Raw genomic sequence first — 18,857 nt, forward strand, 5'->3', positions numbered from 1 at the left:
TAATGCACTAAATTATTCCTCCTCCCGTGTCAATGTCACTATCATTCACCTAGTTACTCCTGCTGGAAACCTCGGAGTTTTTCTTCTCAACTTTTTGCTGCATAAATCCTATATCCAGTCACTCACCAAATCCCATAGACTTGATCTCCCTGGTACTTGAAGTGCTTTCATTCTCTCCTTCCATGACTTCCAACCTCTTTCTACCGCAGGCTGCCCCTGTCTCCTGCCTGGATGTCTATGACAGCTCCCAGACTGATTTCTGCTTATTTACTCTTGCTTTGCTGGAATACAGAATTCACGACATGCTCACCGGAAAACCTACTCAATATATTTACAATAACAGAAGGCTGTGTACTGGCTCTGCCAAACCTGGACATCAGTGCATGTAATGCAAACACAAGAAAGCAACCCAAAAAACAATGCCATTGGGAAAATTCCCCAGTTTTATGTTTTCATTTTTCAACGCTATGCTTTTCACATTTTAGTTTAATAAATTACAGGATTATTTATAGAAGACACAGTTGTTTCTTCAAAGTATCATACCTGAATAACAGCACTAAACCAACATGTATTGCCCACATTTTTCAGACCAACTGGCCACCCATCAACTCTCCTCCAGTCATTGGGGTTGGGGTTTTCTCCCCAGACTTCACAGCGTTTTCTCTTTGAGCGTTTCGTTTCTGCAGAGGTTGCCTCGTGCATCCTATATGGTGTCAAGATGCCACAAGAAGAAGAGTTAAAGAAAAATACACTAGATGGAAGATGTTGGACACCTGTCATAATCAGGAGCCCCAGAAAAACTATTCATTGGGTAGCCACTGGTTATTTAGTAACTACAAGATATAACGCAAGAACAATGCAGACATTTTCATCTTTTTCTAACAGAGATTATTACTAGTAAGGCTCACAACAAAGCAGAGTTGAGAATTAAGAATATTTAAGTCTACCAGATTCAAAGTTTTAGATTTCAACAACACTTCTCCAATACCTTGGCAATGAAAGGGGTAAGAGACCCCAACCTGCCCAGCATACAAAACCCAGCCCTGTGTCCCTGTGAGGAAATAAACATGTCCAGAAACTGACAGGCCAAAAGTGGGAGTGGACGTCTGTAAGTAGTAGCATCAGACAACCAAGTAATTACAAGTTCAAAATATATATGCCTCTGATCACTTCCGGAATATTTAAAAATACCCAATAGCACAAGCCTCACAGTTCACAAAGTGAATATGTATCTATCAGGTATCTTGGATTAGGATGTTGGTTTTAGTTCAGAGGCCACGCAAACAACAAAACTTTGCAGAATTCTGTTCAAAGACTACATACTACAATAAAACTCTTTTTATTTTTTATTTTTTCAAAAGTGAGCCATAAAGTTAGCCAGTGTTATTTCAAAGTTTTTTACAAGAGAAATTTCATTCAGGGACCATTAAAGGAACTTGGGGGCAGGCATCTGGCACAGTGGTTAAGACCCTGCTGGGATGCCCACATCCCTGAGTGCCTGCTTCAAGCCCCGGCTAATCTGCTTCTGATTCAGCTTGCTGCTACTGTGCACCCTTGGAGCCAGCAGATGATGGCTCAATTACTTGGGTCCCTGCCACCCACGTGGCAGACCTGAATGAAGTTTCAGGGTACTGGCTTTGGCATGGCCCAGCCCTGGCTATTGTGGGCATCTAGGGAGTTAACCAGCAGACAGAAGATCTCTCTATAACTGTCTGCCTCTCTGCCTTTCAAATAAAATGAAAATAAACACATTTTTAAAAAACAGGAGCTTGGCAGAATTATTCCTGAGTGGCATTCTGATCTACATATGAATGTGGGGAGCAAAGATAATAAATCAATAACCTGTTAAGATCTCTTCCATCAGATTGAATTTTGGGAGACTCCAATAGGCTCAAAGCAATGGCAGCCTGAAGATCATCTTTGTTATCATGAGTAAGGTCTATCACTTCTGTAAGACAAACAGAAATTTAATTAATCTACATGCAAGAAACACTGCCCTTCGGTCTGTGGTCAAAGAAAAAAGGTGAAGGGATTCACAAAACCAGAAAATACTTCACTACAATGGCCTACCTGTGTAACAGATACTGCAGTAATCAACTGCAGTCATCAAGACTGTGTGCTGCTGGCATAAGGTTAGACACATAGACCAACAGAATTGAACTTCACAGTCCACAAATAAACCCTCACATTTATAGTCAATTGATTTTCAACACAGGTACCAAGACAACTCAACAGAGAAAGAGTACCTTTTCAACAAACGGGGTAATTGTATATCCACATGCAAAAGAATGAAGTCGAACCCCTACGAAACACCGCACACAAAAATCAACTCAGTATGGATCACACTCTCAAGATATCAAGGAAGAAAATAAAAATGGAAGAGCACTGTTTCAGGGGACTAGAGTCAGGAGGCCATGTCAATCATTTCAGACAGGTCCCCAGCTGAACCTTTGATCTCAGCTACCCACATACATGCACACACATGCATGCTGATCTTTGAACTGCACCAAACTGCAATTTGCCAGCTCTTATTAACCATTTGTAACCCCACCCCGGCTTCCCCTCAATAACCAAGAGATTGAGACAATACCCAATCCCTTTCTTAAAGACAGTTTGACTCCTGTGAGTAACCATCACAATTCCTAACAAGTAAATGAAGTAACCACCACCTCCCTACGATTTTAAGCTTTAAATGCAGCCACCAAGTGGTAAACACCTTGGAGCACATTTTCAAGGCTGATTGAATTACAATCCTAAGAAGCCCCCCAAAAATACTCTTTTCTTTGTTCTCAACTAGGTTGATCTGATTCTCAGCTGACATGCATGGGGAGCCAGCAGGATCCTGGCCAATCTTCCTTGGTGTCTTAGAACTCCCTTTGGACTTCCGCCAGGTACAGGCCCACAGTCACTGCTGTCTCTCCATCCCCGGGCATGCCGGCCACAGAGTAAGTCCTCCTGGATTCCAACTTCCAAATGCATTTTGGTTGCAGTCGGAAACTTTTATTTTGTACTTCTCATTGTTGATATTCCTGTCCTTTGTGGGAGAATTTCACTTCCTGCCATTAAGCAAAAGACTGAGTTTTTAGTTTAGATTTTGTCTCTGATGCTAGGCAAGAGACTGCGGTTAAAAGTTTGCGTTCTGTCCTGGTGTCTGGACATCAGGCAAAGACGCCAGGTTTCGGTTTTGTTTTAGTGAGCACTCAGAAGCCTAACATAACTGAGCTCATGGGATGTCCTATGCCTATTCTGAATTTTACAATTAGACTTTAAATGCTTTGCTTGATCACCAAGATAGATGACTCTATGAATGCCCTCTCTCCAAAGAGAAAAGGCATTGCTCTTTTCAATATTTTTGAGGTGTTTTAAGCAACTAACAGCCTCGTGAAGTGTTAGGGCTCACTACCTATGATGAGTGGCAGCCTTCTAGGGATCACCCAATTCTAAGCCCCTGCCCATACCACCTAGGTTGCCAAGATAACCATCGTGCAAGGGGGCAGAACAAACAATCAAAAGGCTGACAGAGTCTATGGAGGGAAAGAAACCCATTTACAAGCTAGAAAATAAAGATTTTAAATGAAAGTTGTAAGATTTTTGTTTCTATTTTTATGGATATATGTTTGTGTACAAATGTATACTTTATGTTGTATCTACATGTTTGCCTGTATGTATATATTTGTATACTGTCTACATAGTACCAAGTAGGGTCTGAAATAAAGAAGCACTTGCAAGTTTTATGTTTCTTTGGAGAATCTCCAGCAAATAAAACTAGTTTAATGTTGCTGGTATAATGAATCTGAAAGTCATGTTACATTAAATTCAACAAAACACCCATGTATTTAACTCTTGAGTTCTTGCTCAGGTGACAACAGCTTGCCATCCACTTACTGTGAAAATGGTTAACAGAGAAATAACATGCGACAACGGCTAGCTAGCTTTTTCAGTGTCTAAGTTAAAGCAATTAAACACTGATTATTAGGCATATGTTTTCAGTTTATACACTTTGGAATTTTGTTTTTATTATGTCAGAGCAAAGCTGGTCTATTGGTAAGCTCTGTATGATCTGATGCCTGTTCTCCCAGGCCTCATCTCTTCCTGCCTTCCTCACCTACCAAGCCTCAGTGTAGGCCCCCGTGGGGCTCCTGAAGCAAGCCCAGGTATAGTCCCATCTTCAGGCCTGGCATGACTTACAGTCTCCCCTTACCTGAACCTCTCAAAAGGCCCATCCTATTTGACATCCAGTCCCAGCACTTCTGTTTTCATTTCTTTCATTCTGTCCTTCACCTTTCTCCATCGTGCTTATCATGCTGGAATGTACTACATAATTTATTGTTTACTTGTTGATCTCCTCCTACTAAAAAATAAGCTACATGAAGGCAGGAGTTCAAGATGCTTGAAATGTCATTGGCACTCATTAAAACACATGCTAAATAATGAATGAATGAATGAATGAATGAATGAAAGCATTTAAGTGCTTGGAGCTGTGGCTGGCACAGTATAAGGGCTTGACAAGTCGCTATCTCTACTGTTCCTTCCAAAGAGGTGATGTGATGAACAGGAAACACAGAACTGACTTCTTACTCTGCCGACTCAGAGAATGAGCAGCACAGGATATACTCACTTGCTAGCACTTCTTTGTTGGCAGCACTCCCCTCCACCTCAGATGGCTCTGTGGCAACAGTGTCTTGACTGGGCTCCTTCACTCTTTCATCAGTGAGAAGGCTGACTGCCTGCGTGATGTCACCATTACTGGCCTAAAGGGAGGAAAAAACAATAGAAACTTCAAAAGGAATGCATCACAGAATCTAAAATAGCAAATCCGTTTTCTGGTTATAGCTCCTGTCTGCCATGGTAACACGCTAAGTGAGTCCAGGCATAATTCTAGGGTAGAAGGCAGAAAATGACAGTAACGGTCGAGAACAGGTCTAATATGCTTAAAGCATATATTAAACATCTAATTCAGGCAAACGTTTGGTATAGTGTTTAGGGCGCTGCTTTGGATGCCTGCATCCGTACTGGAGCATCTGTGATCAAGTCCTGGCTCTGCTCTGATCCAGCTTCCAGCTAATGTGCAAACTGGGAGGCAGATGACGGCTCAAGTACTTGGGTCCCTGCCCCCAATATGGGAGACTCAGACAGAGATCTGGTCTGATTGTTGTAGCCATTTGGGGAGTGAACCAGCAGATGCTGGACTTTCTCTCTCTCTTTCTCTCTCCCTCCCTCTGCCTCTCTGTAGTTCTGCCTTTCAAATAAATCAATTTTTAAAAAAATATATTTATTTATTTGAAAGGCACAATTACAGAGAAGAGAAAGAGAAAGAAAGAAAGAGAGAGAGAAAAAGAGACAGAGAGAGAATGAGATCTTATGTCCAGTGGTTCACTCTCCAAAGCGCTGCTAACAGTTGGAGCTGGGCCAATTTGAAGCCAGGAGCTTCTTCTGGGTCTGTCATGTGGGTGCAAGGGTCCAAGGACTTGGGTCGTCTTCAGCTGCTTTTCCAGGAACATTACAGGGAGCTGGACTGGAAGTGAAGCAGCTGGGACTCTAATCGCTGCCCATATGGGATGCCAGTGCAGCAGGTGGCAGCCTTACCTCCTATGCTACAGCGCCAGCCCCAACATAACAAATTCTAAATGAAGTCAGCCTCTATAATAAAAGTGCCAACAGTTATCATATTTTGTAGAGGTGACCATATTTGTTTTTAACCTCTACTGGGAGTAATTTCTAACATTTACAAAAGCACAGTGAATAATTAAACCCCATGTAGCCATCACTTAGTTTCAACAATTATCAAGTCACAGTTAATCTTGTTTCACCTCTACTGCCTATTTTCTCAGAGTTTGAAGCAAGTGCTAAACATCTCATTTCAACTGGTCAATATTTCAGAATATACCTTTTTAAAAATATAGCCTTTACTACTGTCATACTTCAAAGGTAACAGCAGCTTTTCAGGATCAAATAACCACTCAGACTTCTGTGACTCAAACAGTCCCCAGTTTGTTGGTCTGGATCAGGATGCACCTGAGGTCTCTATATAACGCAAATCTTTGCTCTATGGGGTCTCCCACCTGTTATGGACTAAAGTGGACTTCGGTCCCCAAACTCATGCAGATGTTTAAACCCCTAAGTCTTATGTTAATGGTAAAATGGATTAATGCTAAACGCTGTTGAGTCTGGATGAGGGTGGAGACTTGACCTAATTATGGCCCCTGGAAGGTAGGGCCAGTGGGTGGTCCTTAAGTCACTGGAGGCTTGCCCTTGGGTGGTAGCTCTAGCAAAAGGGCTAATTTAAGCCAAGTTTGGCCTAACATCGCTCTCTCTGCTTCCTGGCTCACCATGCAATTGTCCTCAGCACATGTTCTGCCACTGCCAGCCTCCACCGGATGCTAGACTAATGGGGTCACCCAATCTTGAACAGTGAATCTCAAAGTGTAAGCCAAAACAAAACTTTTCCTTCCCAAGAAGCGCATCTCACATACTGTAGTTTAGGTAATGATGAGCTCTGGTGGGTTTGATGCAATGGTGAAGATGCCACTTGGGATGCCTGCATGCCACATTTGGAGTACCTGGGTTCAAGTCCCAGCTCCGCTTGTGATGCAGCTTCCTGCTAATGGCCACCCTGGTAGACAGCAGGTGATGGTGCAAGTACTTGGATCCCTGCCACCCGTGAAGGAGACTCAGACTGAGTTCTGGGCTCCTCTTGGCTCTTGCAGACATTTGGGCAATAATCCAACAAATGGAAGATCTCTCCGTCTCTGCTTGCAAATAAATAAATCAAATTTAAAAATGTTTAAAGAGTAATAAAGAGCTGACTAATACACCTGTTCAAGTCTCTCCTACTCCCTGATAATTTATAGGTTGAAGGTATAGGGTCATCTGACCTATCGATCTTCTGTCCCTGTGTTGCTTTCCTTTGGGTCTGAAAGCATCTTGAACTGCCACAACCACGATATGGGCTACTGTTTTTTTTTTTTTTTTTTTTTTTTTTTTTGACAGGCAGAGTGGACAGTGAGAGAGAGACAGAGAGAGAAAGGTCTTCCTTTGCCGCTGGTTCACCCTCCAATGGCCGCCGCTGCAGCCGGCGCACCGCGCTGATCCTGGCAGGAGCCAGGAGCCAGGTGCTTTTCCTGGTCTCCCATGGGGTGCAGGGCCCAAGCACCTGGGCCATCCTCCACTGCACTCCCTGGCCATAGCAGAGAGCTGGCCTGGAAGAGGGGCAACCGGGACAGAATCCGGCGCCCCAACCGGGACTAGAACCCGGTGTGCCGGCGCCGCAAGGTGGAGGATTAGCCTATTGAGCCACGGCGCCGGCTTGGGCTACTGTTTTAAAGGCTTTGGCTAATAGGAGTCTGGAAACCAACCTTTAGTGCTTCATGAAGAAAGGAAGGGTCCTGAATGCCTGTGATTTCTCTCAGTTGATTTAGCAGCATTTGGCAGCTCTACATTTGAGAAACAAAATAAAATCATAGACATATGTCAGAGAAGAAGAAAAGCATCTTGGATCAACAGGCGTGAGACTCGTATTTTCTCCTCTGAAGAACTGACACCCTCCGAGCAACAAGACACTGATGGTCAGACACATTCTGAAATGCCAAATTCATTACTCATTCAGAAGTTTCATCACAGAAAATACTTTTGGCACACATGAAAGAAATATGAGTAAATAGTACAACTACAAACACAGAAACATTTCAACCTACCAGTCTTGCCTCACTGACTGATTATAGCGCCTCAGGGTCTTCTTTCTGTGAGCAGTGCATATGCAGGCCACAGAGGCAGGCCAGGGAGTTCGCATGGATGTGAAGACATACTATTTTGAGCTTCACTACACATGCCCTTTGTGTGTGTCATTTTTCACTGACAGTAAGTTCCCAATCATATAAATAACAAATGATCAGTACCACCAACGTCATATTTAAAACTTAAGATTTGATGGCTGAAAGGGAAGTATAATCAAAGGTGGAATTTCTGAGTTATTAAATAAAATGAACTATGGAGTATTTCCCTGGGGAATGAACTATGGAATATTTCCTCTTCATTAAGGAAAACCTAATTTGTTAACTTCCAGCTACCACAAGATGAGTTTACAACCCCTTTTCAGCCTGAAGCTGTCACCCTACTATTTCCTTCTATCCTGCACCGAGTTAACACGAAACATTTCTTTACAAGTGCAGTTCCATTTTAAACAACTGGCTGGCCCAACCTAAAACCTAGGGATTTTTTTAGATGAACACTAAAAACATACTAGTTCAAAATTAGTTTAGTGAGAAAAAAATCGAATTTATATCACTCCTAGAGTTAGGTCCCGATTCAGTAGCTGATGTTTCACCATTAACTACCCCTCCAGTTCATACTACGTCTCAGAGAGGAGTCCACATTCTCGGCCACCTGTGACAGAAACAGTATCCTGCATTCTTCAACAGCTGAGGGCCCAAGGCAACACAACATCATACGACTAGAAATAACTAGCTGAAACAGCCCTCCAGAGCCATCAGGAAAGCACCAGTGGCCTGCTGTTCTAGGCACAAGCTGGAGTCACAGGCCAGAAATGGAGCCCTGCTCTGCTGAGACCAGCAGCCCCAGAGGCTCAGAGCCTTGTCAAAGCCAGTCCCTGTCTTTGCACTGGGAGAGTGAACACCAGACTAAGAGGTGTTGGGATTTAGTCTTGGCAAAAGCTGAAAACATGGCATATGACTTGGAGAAAAAGTATTAAAAACTTTTCCAAACTAATTCTAGTCCCACTTGATCTTACTCTGAGAAAACGAGTGGATCTGTATAGTTCAATCACACACTGCAATTTTCTAAACACGCAAACAAAATCAATACACCCCAAACTGGGACCAAGAAGATGGCGATGGGATGGATAATCACATCTCCATTTGGAATCACTCCGTATAGTAACTAACACTTCCGATTCACAAGAAACAATCCCAGTAAAAAACATCAGTTAACATGCACTGTTTACTTTTAGCCAGCTGCTATTCTAAACACTTTGCATGTAATAACTAATTTACCTCATTTGACTCCCCTAACAAATGTATGAGATAGGTATTATGCTCATTTGACAGAACACTGACACAGAGATGTTAGGTAATTTACACAGGTTACTGCCAGTACAGAGTGGGCCTGGAGTTTGCATCCAGGCTGCATGACTCCAGAGTCTGCACACTAACCAATATGCCAGGCTGGATCTGAGAAGACAAGGACACAGGCAAGACCCAGCTAACAGAAAACAATGCAAGTATTTTATTCTTATATTTTGACCTTGATCTTCGCATCTTAAAAAGTTCCCCTCCCTTTTTAAAATTTTGCTTGCATTTTTATAATCACGAGTTTGATTACTTAGTAGCACAATCTATTCCAAACAAGCTATCATGAGGAAGTAGAGAGATAAATACCATATTTTACTAAATTGAAAGTGTCACTGGTTATAAACTAAGAAAGAAAAACTATGACACAGTGCCCCACTGACATTCTTGACACATGAATCAGTCACACCTGCTTCTTGTAGCTCTGAATTCTCTCATCCATACTGAGGACTACAGCAACTTCCCCTGCTTCCAGGTACACTGCCCAGTATGTGATTAGCAATTCTTTAGCATTTTTCTCAGCAACAAAACTTAACATGGTTCAATATACCTATGGAATCTTCTTTTTTAGGAAAAACATTTGATTGTAGCTTTGCAAGAAAATAGAAAACTGTATTCATTTCTCCAATGGTAAGTATTTTGGTTCATGTAAAATCAACTTATATCCTTTGGTTTCCAAGCTTTTCTTCATGGACAGTTTTGTCTTTTTTTTTTTTTTTCCATTTCCATGCTGAATCGCAGAGAAATTTTCTAAAAGACACTTTAAAAATTTTTATTTATTTATTTATTTATTTGACAGGTAGAGTTACAGACAGTGAGAGAGAGAGAGAGAGAGACAGAGAGAAAGGCCTTCCTTCCGTTGGTTCACTCCCCAAACGGCCACCACAGCCAGAGCTACACCGATCTGAAGCCAGGGGCCAGGAGCTTCTTTCCTGGTCTCCCACACGGGTGCAGGCACCCTAGCACTTGGGCCATTCTCCACTGCCTTCCCAGGCCACAGCAGAGAGCTGGACTGGAAGAGGAGCATCCAGGGCTAGAACCCAGCACCCATATGGGATGCTGGCGCTGCAGGAGGATTAACCAAGTGCACCACCACACCAGCCCCATAAAAGACACTTTAAATGACAAGTAAACTGGGTGGTACTAACAGTGCTGATAACTTGACTGTCCTTACACAGCAAGATCAGCTATGACCAAGAGCAGACATGTGCAGACGATGACAATTATATCTGCTACTTGGAGGACAGTACATGTAAAGCAACATTCCAATTTCAGAGAACCTGAGATGCAAATAAATGTGAATCAATGAAAACTGGTTTTCAGATATTAACTATTTTACTGAAAGTCAGTTACACTCTAATACTTTCACTCTATTTGTCCACTCTGTAATAGGTAGCAGTTGACAGTAACAGTATATTTTCTAGGATAATATACTCAGGAAAGCAAAACAAATTCTTTAGTTTCCATTTTTAAAAGCTATGGGGGGGGGGGGAGCTGGCGCTGTGGAGTAACGGGTAAAGCCACCGCCTGCAGTGCCACCATCCCATATGGGCGCCGGTTCAAGTCCCAGTTGCTCCACTTCCGATCCAGCTCTCTGCTATGGCCTGGGAAAGCAGTAGAAGATGGCCCACATGTGTGGGCCCATGCACCTACATGGGAGGCCTGGAAGAAGCTCCTGGCTCCTGGCTTCAGATCAGTGCAGCTCCAGTCGTTGCAGCCAGTTGGGGAGTGAACCAGCAGATGGAAGATCTCTCTCTCTCTCTCTCTCCCTCTCTCTCTGCCTCTCTCTGTGTAACTCTGACTTTTAAATAAATAAATAAATCTTTAAAAAAAGAAAGCTATTGGGAAGAGATTTTCAAACATACTGTATAAAACTATTTTTACAGCTCCAAGAACAATGTTCTACATGATGATTTAAATCCAAATCACCTCATCTTGACATTCAAAGACCATTCCTTGATTCCAACATTAGCCAGCTCAACTTCTGCCACCTTCTCTCATGCCTGGGAGTGTTGCCCCTGTTACGCTAGGATCACCTCCTACCTTGTTAAACTACAAATGCCAACCTCCAGGCAAGGGATACATTCATCTTACCTCCTCCACACAGTGTGTCCAAGAATGTTGGTCCACACTATTGTCTCCCTTTCTAACTTCCCATGTTGAAGGAATGAAAAGAGCCTGTGAATGAATGAACTTGTATCTTTACCTGGTACTTCTCAATATGTGGCTCTCTTAATTGTTTTAAATATGATTTTTTTTCCTCCTTTAATGCAACAGTCATATAATAACAGTCTAATTTGACTCATTCATAGGACAGTACTGGTAAAAATTCTAACTGGCATTGATTGAACACTCACCTCATGTCAGTAAACACATGTCTTATATGCAAGTACCTGTGGTCCTTATGACAACCTTTTATAGGCAGCCATCAGGCAAATCAGGAAGTTAAGGTTTACAAAACCCATTTATCATCTAATGTCTTAAAAGATAAATCAAAGGCAGTTACTAAGAATTTGGGTAGGCCGACGCCGCGGCTCAATAGGCTAATCCTCCGACTGCGGCGACAGCACACCAGGTTCTAGTCCCGGTTGCCCCTCTTCCAGGCCAGCTCTCTGCTGTGGCCCAGGAGTGCAGTGGAGGATGGCCCAGGTGCTTGGGCCCTGCACCCCATGGGAGACCAGGAAAAGCACCTGGCTCCTGCCTTCAGATCAGCATGGTGCGCTGGCCATTGGAGGGTGAACCAATGGCAAACGAAGACCTTTCTCTCTGTCTCTCTCTCTCACTGTCCACTCTGCCTGTCAAAAAAAAAAAAAAAAAAAAAAAAAAAAGGGTAGCAAAGTTCACAAGTATTAAGCTATACTATGGATGTACAGATACAAATTCTATGACATGCCTCAGTTTTATAAATATTTAGCTAAACCTATGTTCTCAGCAGTACCCATATTCAAAATCCTAGGAAGTACTAGGTATTAAACAACAATTTTATAGTAACAAACTAAGCAATCAGAATCCTACTACATGATTAATTCACTGATTTTCCCGAACATCACAGAAAGTAAATTTAAGTATTAGCTCCACTGTTAATGACACTGCTGTGTATAAAGTACACGCCCAAATAGAGACAGGACAAAGCCCGTGCTCCTGTCCCACGAAAGTCAAGTAACTAGCAAGAGCTAACAGGTTTGTACTTCCGCAGCTAAATTCATATCATTTTCATGAAACAAAAAGTACTCTCTTTTCCTACCCAGAGGCAGTGAAGAAAGGCGCACACACAGCTCTGAAGGAGGGAGCTCAGGCTCGCCAGCCTCAGCCTCAGCCACTCCGTGGCTTAGGTGCAGTCCAGGCCAATTCTCACAGCTGACACCGTCTTCAAGCAAAGACAGTAACTTACCTCACAATATGCAATGAAAAGGATTACTCAGGCAATAAAAATATTAAGCTATCAAGTTTTTCTAACAAACAACAACTGGCCTAATCCAACAGCAACTAAGTTAAAACTTTCTGATCAAATAAAGCAAAACTACTAATTACTAATTTTTAGAGCATCTAACTAAGCATTGTGCTCAACTGCCTAAATTATTCCATCTCTTCAAACAGGAATGCTATTTTCATCATCCTGATGAACATTTTTCTGATCTAAACTGCCTGGTCTTTCAGAGACATTTCTGTATTTAACATTAAACAACTATGAAATGTTCCTTTACACCAAAAAACTACTAAGACAATCCCCTCCAAAGCTAAAGATCTGGCTTTCCCATTTGAAAAACAACTTAAGTACCCAAGGGAAACAAACAAAATCTTAGGAAGAGTTAAAGGAAATATATGGCATCAATTCCAGAAACAGTCTGGCTAACAGTGTCTTAATAATTACATTCTGATACCACTGCTAACCTTGTCAACCTCCACAAAACAAGGAAGGATCCACAAAAGACCTGGTATTTTTTTCAGTGTTTCTTCCTGCAGTAACTTCATGCTGGTCCAATTTATTCATGGAATAGAAACTTAAAGAGCCACAAGGATACAACTCTCTAAAAGCAATAAATAGTAGTTTTTGTGGATACACCTAAATCCCCCAGTAAAGGCTTACATGTGAATCTATGTGAATGATGGAAAAGTCTGGTATATGAGTATGTCTGTTTTAGTTTATAAACTGGCTTACATTTTTTAAAAGGCCATTAAAAACTTTTAAAATTTAGATGCTCTTATATGGTGTACAGGTTTGAACTGAAACTTAAAATCAAGAAAGAAAAAGAACAAATCATGTACTTTTTCAGATTTTTCATATGCACTGAGTAAGAAATTCCAAATATCCAGCATAAAAGGATGTTAAGTAGAAAGGAAATCTCTTCTTTCTGCGACCATTCCATTTCCCAGGGATGACTACTTTTAATAGTTTCTAAGATACCTTTCTAGAAACTGTGATATACAGTATTTTTTCATCCTGTACCTAATATCTAGCATCTTGCTTTTATCAGTTTATAACACTTTCTTTTCCTTTCTTTGAATGCATGGCTTAGCTAAATATGAGAAGTAAGACTGGGAAGCCATTATACTGTTGTATGGTACTTGGGCAGGAGATAGCTAGGGCCCAGAGAGAGAGGCAAGGAGAAAAGTTCAAAAAAATTTCAGAGAAAGTTAAAGCTGTCTTATGTGCTTTAAAATGCTAAGTGAGAATTTAGAAAGCTCAAAGGCAGTCTACCCACATGCAAGAGATAAAGAGCAACCCAGGCCAAGGCCAGCACCGTGGCAATAGTATGTAAAAGCACCACCTGCAGAGCCGGTTCAAGTCCCAACTGCTCCACTTCTGATCCAGCTCTCTGCTAGTGTGCCTGGGAAAGTAGCACAAGGCAGCCCAAGTACTTGGGTCTCTGTACCTACATGGGAGACTGGAAGAAGCTCCTGGCTATTGCTTTTGCATTGGCCCAGCTCTGGCCATTGCAGCCATTTGTCAAGTAAACCAGTGGATGGAAGATCTCTCTCTCTGTCTTTCCCTCTCTCCAACTCTGCTTTTCAAATAAATAAATAAATCTAAAAAAAAAAAAATTCAATCTGCTGAACTATACACCTATCATATTATCTTCAAAAAAAAAAAAAAAAAAAAAAGACACAACCCAGGCCAGTCCAGGAAGAGTCCCTAAAGCTAATCTTGAGAGGAATATGAGCTCTGCTTCACAGAACACCTGGCCTGAGTCCCCACAACCCTCTTTCAGCTTGGGATGGCAGCATCCCTCCATCCAGGGCTTCTGGCCAGAGTATTCCTGGCAACAACTCTCTACCCTCTAAAAATCTGGCTATAAATTAACGAGGCAAATTAAATTCAGGGCCTTGAACTCTCTCAGAGGCCCACTCCTGCAGTCTAATGGTGTGTACTTTTGCTTTGTGGCCATGGGCGGACGTTCTGAGCTGAGTCTTCGACTTAGCTGAGTTCTTCTCAGAGGCCCACTTCTACTCTCCTTGTGAAGTATACTTCACTCGCTATCATAAATATCTGTTGCCTGCACTTGCTGTGTGAGTCTCATTCAATTCATTGTCTAAGGCTCAAAGAATCTGTCCACAGATACAACAGAATGAATCTCCAAAAATCAGGGAAAATATCTTTTTTTTTTTTGACAGGCAGAGTGGACAGTGAGAGAGAGAGACAGAGAGAAAGGTCTTCCTTTGCCGTTGGTTCACCCTCCAATGGCCGCCGCGGCTGGTGCACTGCGGCCGGTGCACCGCGCTGATCCGATGGCAGGAGCCAGGAGCCAGGTGCTTTTCCTGGTCTCCCATGGGGTGCAGGGCCCAAGCACCTGGGCCATCCTCCACTGCACTCCCTGGCCACAGCAGAGAGCTGGCCTGGAAGAGGGGGAACCGGGACAGAATCCGGCGCCCCAACCGGGACTAGAACCCGGTGTGCCGGCGCCGTTAGGCGGAGGATTAGCCTAGTGAGCCGCGGCGCCGGCCAGAAAATATCATTTTTTCAAAGAGTTATTTTATTTATCTAAAAGAGTGACATCTACTGGTTCACACCTCCAAAAGGCGGCAACTGCCTGGGCTGGGCTAGGCTGAGCCAGGAATCAGGAACTCCACAAGGTCTCCCACGTGGGCGGCAGGGATCCAAGCACCTAAGCCATCTTCCACTGCCTCCCAGTTGCATATACAGGCAGCTGGATTTGCAGCAGCTGGGACTCAAACTGGCACTCAGATGTGGGATGCAAGCCTCCCAAGCAGCAGCTTAAACCAGTGTGCCATCGTGCCTGCCCCAGGAAAATATCATTTTTAACAGTATATTGCAAATGGCCGGCGCCGCGGCTCAATAGGCTAATCCTCCACCTAGCAGTGCCAGCACACTGGGTTCTAGTCCCGGTTGCCCCTCTTCCAGGCCAGCTCTCTGCTGTGGCCCGGGAAAGCAGTGGAGGATGGCCCAAGTGCTAGGGCCCTGCACCCCATGGGAGACTAGGAGAAGCACCTGGCTCCTGCCTTCGGATCAGCACTGTGCGCCGGCTGCAGTGCGCCAGCCGTGGCGGCCATTGGAGGGTAAACCAAAGGCAAAAAGGAAGACCTTTTTCTCTGTCTCTCTCTCACTGTCCACTCTGCCTGTTAAAGAAAAAAAAATATTGCAAAGGTGAATTGAGAAGCTTGGAAAATACTGGGGAAAACATGAGAATTAAATTCATAAGCCTATAGTTTTAGGATCCTAACAATAGTAAAATCTTAAGTTACTGTTACACAGATCTCAGGGTGCAGTTTCCATTTCTAATAAATAACAGAGATCAGAAAGATAAAGTGGGATTGGATTATGAATGCCTCTTTTTTTTTACTCTTATTTGAAAGGTGCACAAAAATACAGAGATAGAGCATGTGAACCCCCATCTGCTTGTTCATTCTCCAAATACCCACAATGGCTGGGACTGGGCTAGCCAAAATCAAAGCAAAGAGCCAGGACTTCAATCCAGGTTTTACTCATGGGTGGCAGGGATCCAACTACTTGAGTCATCTCATTGCTGCCACCCAGGGTGTGCATCAGCAGGAAGCTGCAATCAGAAGCCAGAGCTAGGGCTCGAATCTAGGCACTAAGATGTGAGACACAGGCATCCCACGTGACCAGTCTCAGCTGCAAGGCCAAATTCCAGCCCTGCTGAAGGGTTCCAAGAGTCACGATGAGTTCAGACTTTATCTGATGAACAATGAATGGATCTGCATTACAGGTGCCTCAGTAGGGAAGATATATCAGGGTGAAAAAGGGACTTCAGAAGATGAAGTCAGCACATGTAAACAACTGGTTCAAAGGGAAAGAGAGGAGAGCTTAACTATGAGTTACAAGCCTACTGAGTAAACCAGTTATGATGAGAGGCAGGATGCTGGCAGGAAAAAATGGGAAGCAGGATATACTATAAGCAGCTCCAAGATTGAAGAGATAAAGCTTAGTCAAATATTTGCAATTGGCTGCCTAGGAGAATGTTATTGCCCACAACATAAAAAGGAAAGCAGCTTGACAACTAAACCTTGTGGTACACCACACTGAGAACGATCATTTTGGTTGATGCAGAAAAATTTGACAGAACACAACATCCACACATGATAAAAACAAGCAAAAAACTAGAAATAGAAAGGAAACGTCTTCAGCATGAGAAAGGGCTGTTATTAGAAAAAAAATACCACGGATAATATTCTCTGAGAGTTAAATGCCGAAAGACTGAAAACTTCCCAAATAAAATTAAGGATGTGACAAAGATGCCCACTTTCACCATTGCCATGTTAGGTACTGTTAGATTCTAGCCAAAGAGAAAGAAATAAATGTATACAAATTAGAAATGAAAAAGTAAAATTATTACTATTCACACATGACATAATAATCCTACATTCACAAAACCACAAAGAATCTACAGAGACATTAATAGGGCTAATAAACAAACTTAGCAAAGTTTTAAAGTACAAGAAACATGCAAAATTCGGTTGCTTCCATACAGCAATAACCCAAACAGGAAATTAAGAAAATTCCATGTACACTTCACCCAAAAGAATAAAACATCTGGGAATAAATTTAATCAGGGAGGTGAAATATTTGTATACTGACAGCTACAAAACAGTTGCTTCTTTAACTTCTTTAACTTAAGAGACGATCTGACAACTGAAGGACATTCAGGTTCATGGATTAGAAGACTGCATTATGGTTCTTCAAAGAAACAGACCAATGCAAGGTACATTCACATAGAGGTTAAACATCCTTATCCACAATGCTGGGACCAGAAGTGTTTCAGATTTTGGGTTTTTTTCCCCAGAGTTCAGAATACTTCCCACAGACTACTGGTTAAGAATCCCTAATCTGAAAGCCCAAATCCATAAGCAAAATCATGCTGGCAACTCAGAAAGTTTCAGACTTCAGAACATTTTGGATTTCAGAGTTTCGGATTAGGGATGCTCCACTTATAAACAGAGATTTATTACAAGGATTTACAACAAAGAATTGGATCACATAGCAACGGAGGTTGAGAAGTCTCAAGATCTGCAATCAGCAAACTGGATGCAGGAAACGAGTGGTGGAGGTTTTTTTTTTTTTTTTTTTTTTTTTTTAAGATTTATTTTCTTTATTTGAAAGGCAGAGTTACAGAGAGCAAGAGGGAGAGACAGAAAGAGAGGTCTTCCAGGGGAAGATGGCCCAAGTCTTTGGGCCCTAGCACCTGTGTAGGAGACCCGGAAGAAGCTCCTGGCTCCTGGCTTCAGATCAGCACAGCTCCGGCTGTTGCGGCCATCTGGGAAGTGAACCAGCAGATGGAGGACCTCTCTCTGCCTCTGCCTCTCTGTAACAAGGGAGGAAGGAGAGAGGGAGGTAGGGAGGGAGATCTTCCACCTGCTGGTTCACTCTCCAAATGGCCACAACAGTTAAGATTAAGCCAGGCCAGGCTCCACGCCAAAGCTATGAGCTTCTTCCAGGTCTCAAACATGGGTACAGACTTGGGCCCCTTCCTGCTGGTCTCTCAGGAACATTAGCAGGGAGCTGGATTGGAAGTGGAATACCCAAGATTCGAACCAGCACCCATAGGGATACAGGCATTGCAGGCAGTGGCTTTGCCAGCTATGCCACAATTGGCCTAAGTGGTGGAGTTCTAGTCCAAGTCTAAGGCCCCAAAACCAGGAAAGCCCTTGATATAAATTCCAGTATAAGGGCAGGCAAAGACTGTTGTCCCAGCTCAGGTAGTTAGAAAGGTGAAATTCCCTCTTCCTTGGCCTTTCTGTTCTATCCAAATCTTCAACTGACTGAATGAGGCTCCCCACATTAGGAAGGCCAGTTTGCTTTACTCAGTGTACTGCTTCTTTTCTTTTCTTTTTTTTTTTTTCGGACAGGCAGAGTGGACAGTGAGAAAGGTCTTCCTTTCCCGTTGGTTCACCCCACAGTGGCCGCTGCGGCCGGTGCACTGTGGCCGGCGCACCGCGTTGATCCGAAGCCAGGAGCCAGGTGCTTCTCCTGGTCTCCCATGTGGATGCAGGGCCCAAGGACTTGGGCCATCCTCCACTGCCTTCCTGGGCCACAGCAGAGAGCTGGCCTGGAAGAGGAGCAATCGGGACAGAATCTGGCGCCCCAACTGGGACTAGAACCTGGGGTGCTGGTGCTGCAGGCGGAGGATTAGCCTATTGAGCCGCAGCACCGGCCTCGGTGTACTGTTTCAACATTAACCTCATTCAGAAATATCCTTGGGGCCGGCCCTGTGGTGCAACGGGTTAACGCCCTGGCCTGAAGTGCCGGCATCCCATAAGGGTGCTGGTTCGAGTCCTGGCTGCTCCACTTCCAATTCA

General features: G+C 43.2%; 1 protein-coding gene across 12 annotated transcripts in view; it reads right to left on the reverse strand.

Annotated features, from left to right (window-relative positions):
• Positions 1–18,857, reverse strand: part of USP28 (ubiquitin specific peptidase 28) — a 75,667-nt gene that overhangs the window by 42,229 nt on the left and 14,581 nt on the right. For 9 of the 12 annotated variants that reach the window (XM_070078467.2, XM_051849130.3, XM_051849154.3 and 6 more), the window contains exons 2-5: positions 7,356–7,433; positions 4,619–4,751; positions 1,843–1,948; positions 544–703 (exon numbers count right to left, since the gene is read on the reverse strand). In XM_070078467.2, the coding sequence (XP_069934568.1) occupies positions 544–703; positions 1,843–1,948; positions 4,619–4,751; positions 7,356–7,424 (468 nt within the window). In that variant the 5' untranslated portion in view covers positions 7,425–7,433. The remainder of the gene's footprint in view (positions 1–543; positions 704–1,842; positions 1,949–4,618; positions 4,752–7,355; positions 7,434–18,857) is intronic. The other 3 variants (XM_089312829.1, XM_070078485.2, XM_070078479.2) reach the window with 1 other exon arrangement.

The sequence above is a fragment of the Oryctolagus cuniculus genome, chromosome 1 (assembly GCF_051225735.1).
Source record: "Oryctolagus cuniculus isolate XC-2025 breed Fujian yellow rabbit chromosome 1, ASM5122573v1, whole genome shotgun sequence".
Classification (NCBI taxonomy): domain Eukaryota; kingdom Metazoa; phylum Chordata; class Mammalia; order Lagomorpha; family Leporidae; genus Oryctolagus; species Oryctolagus cuniculus.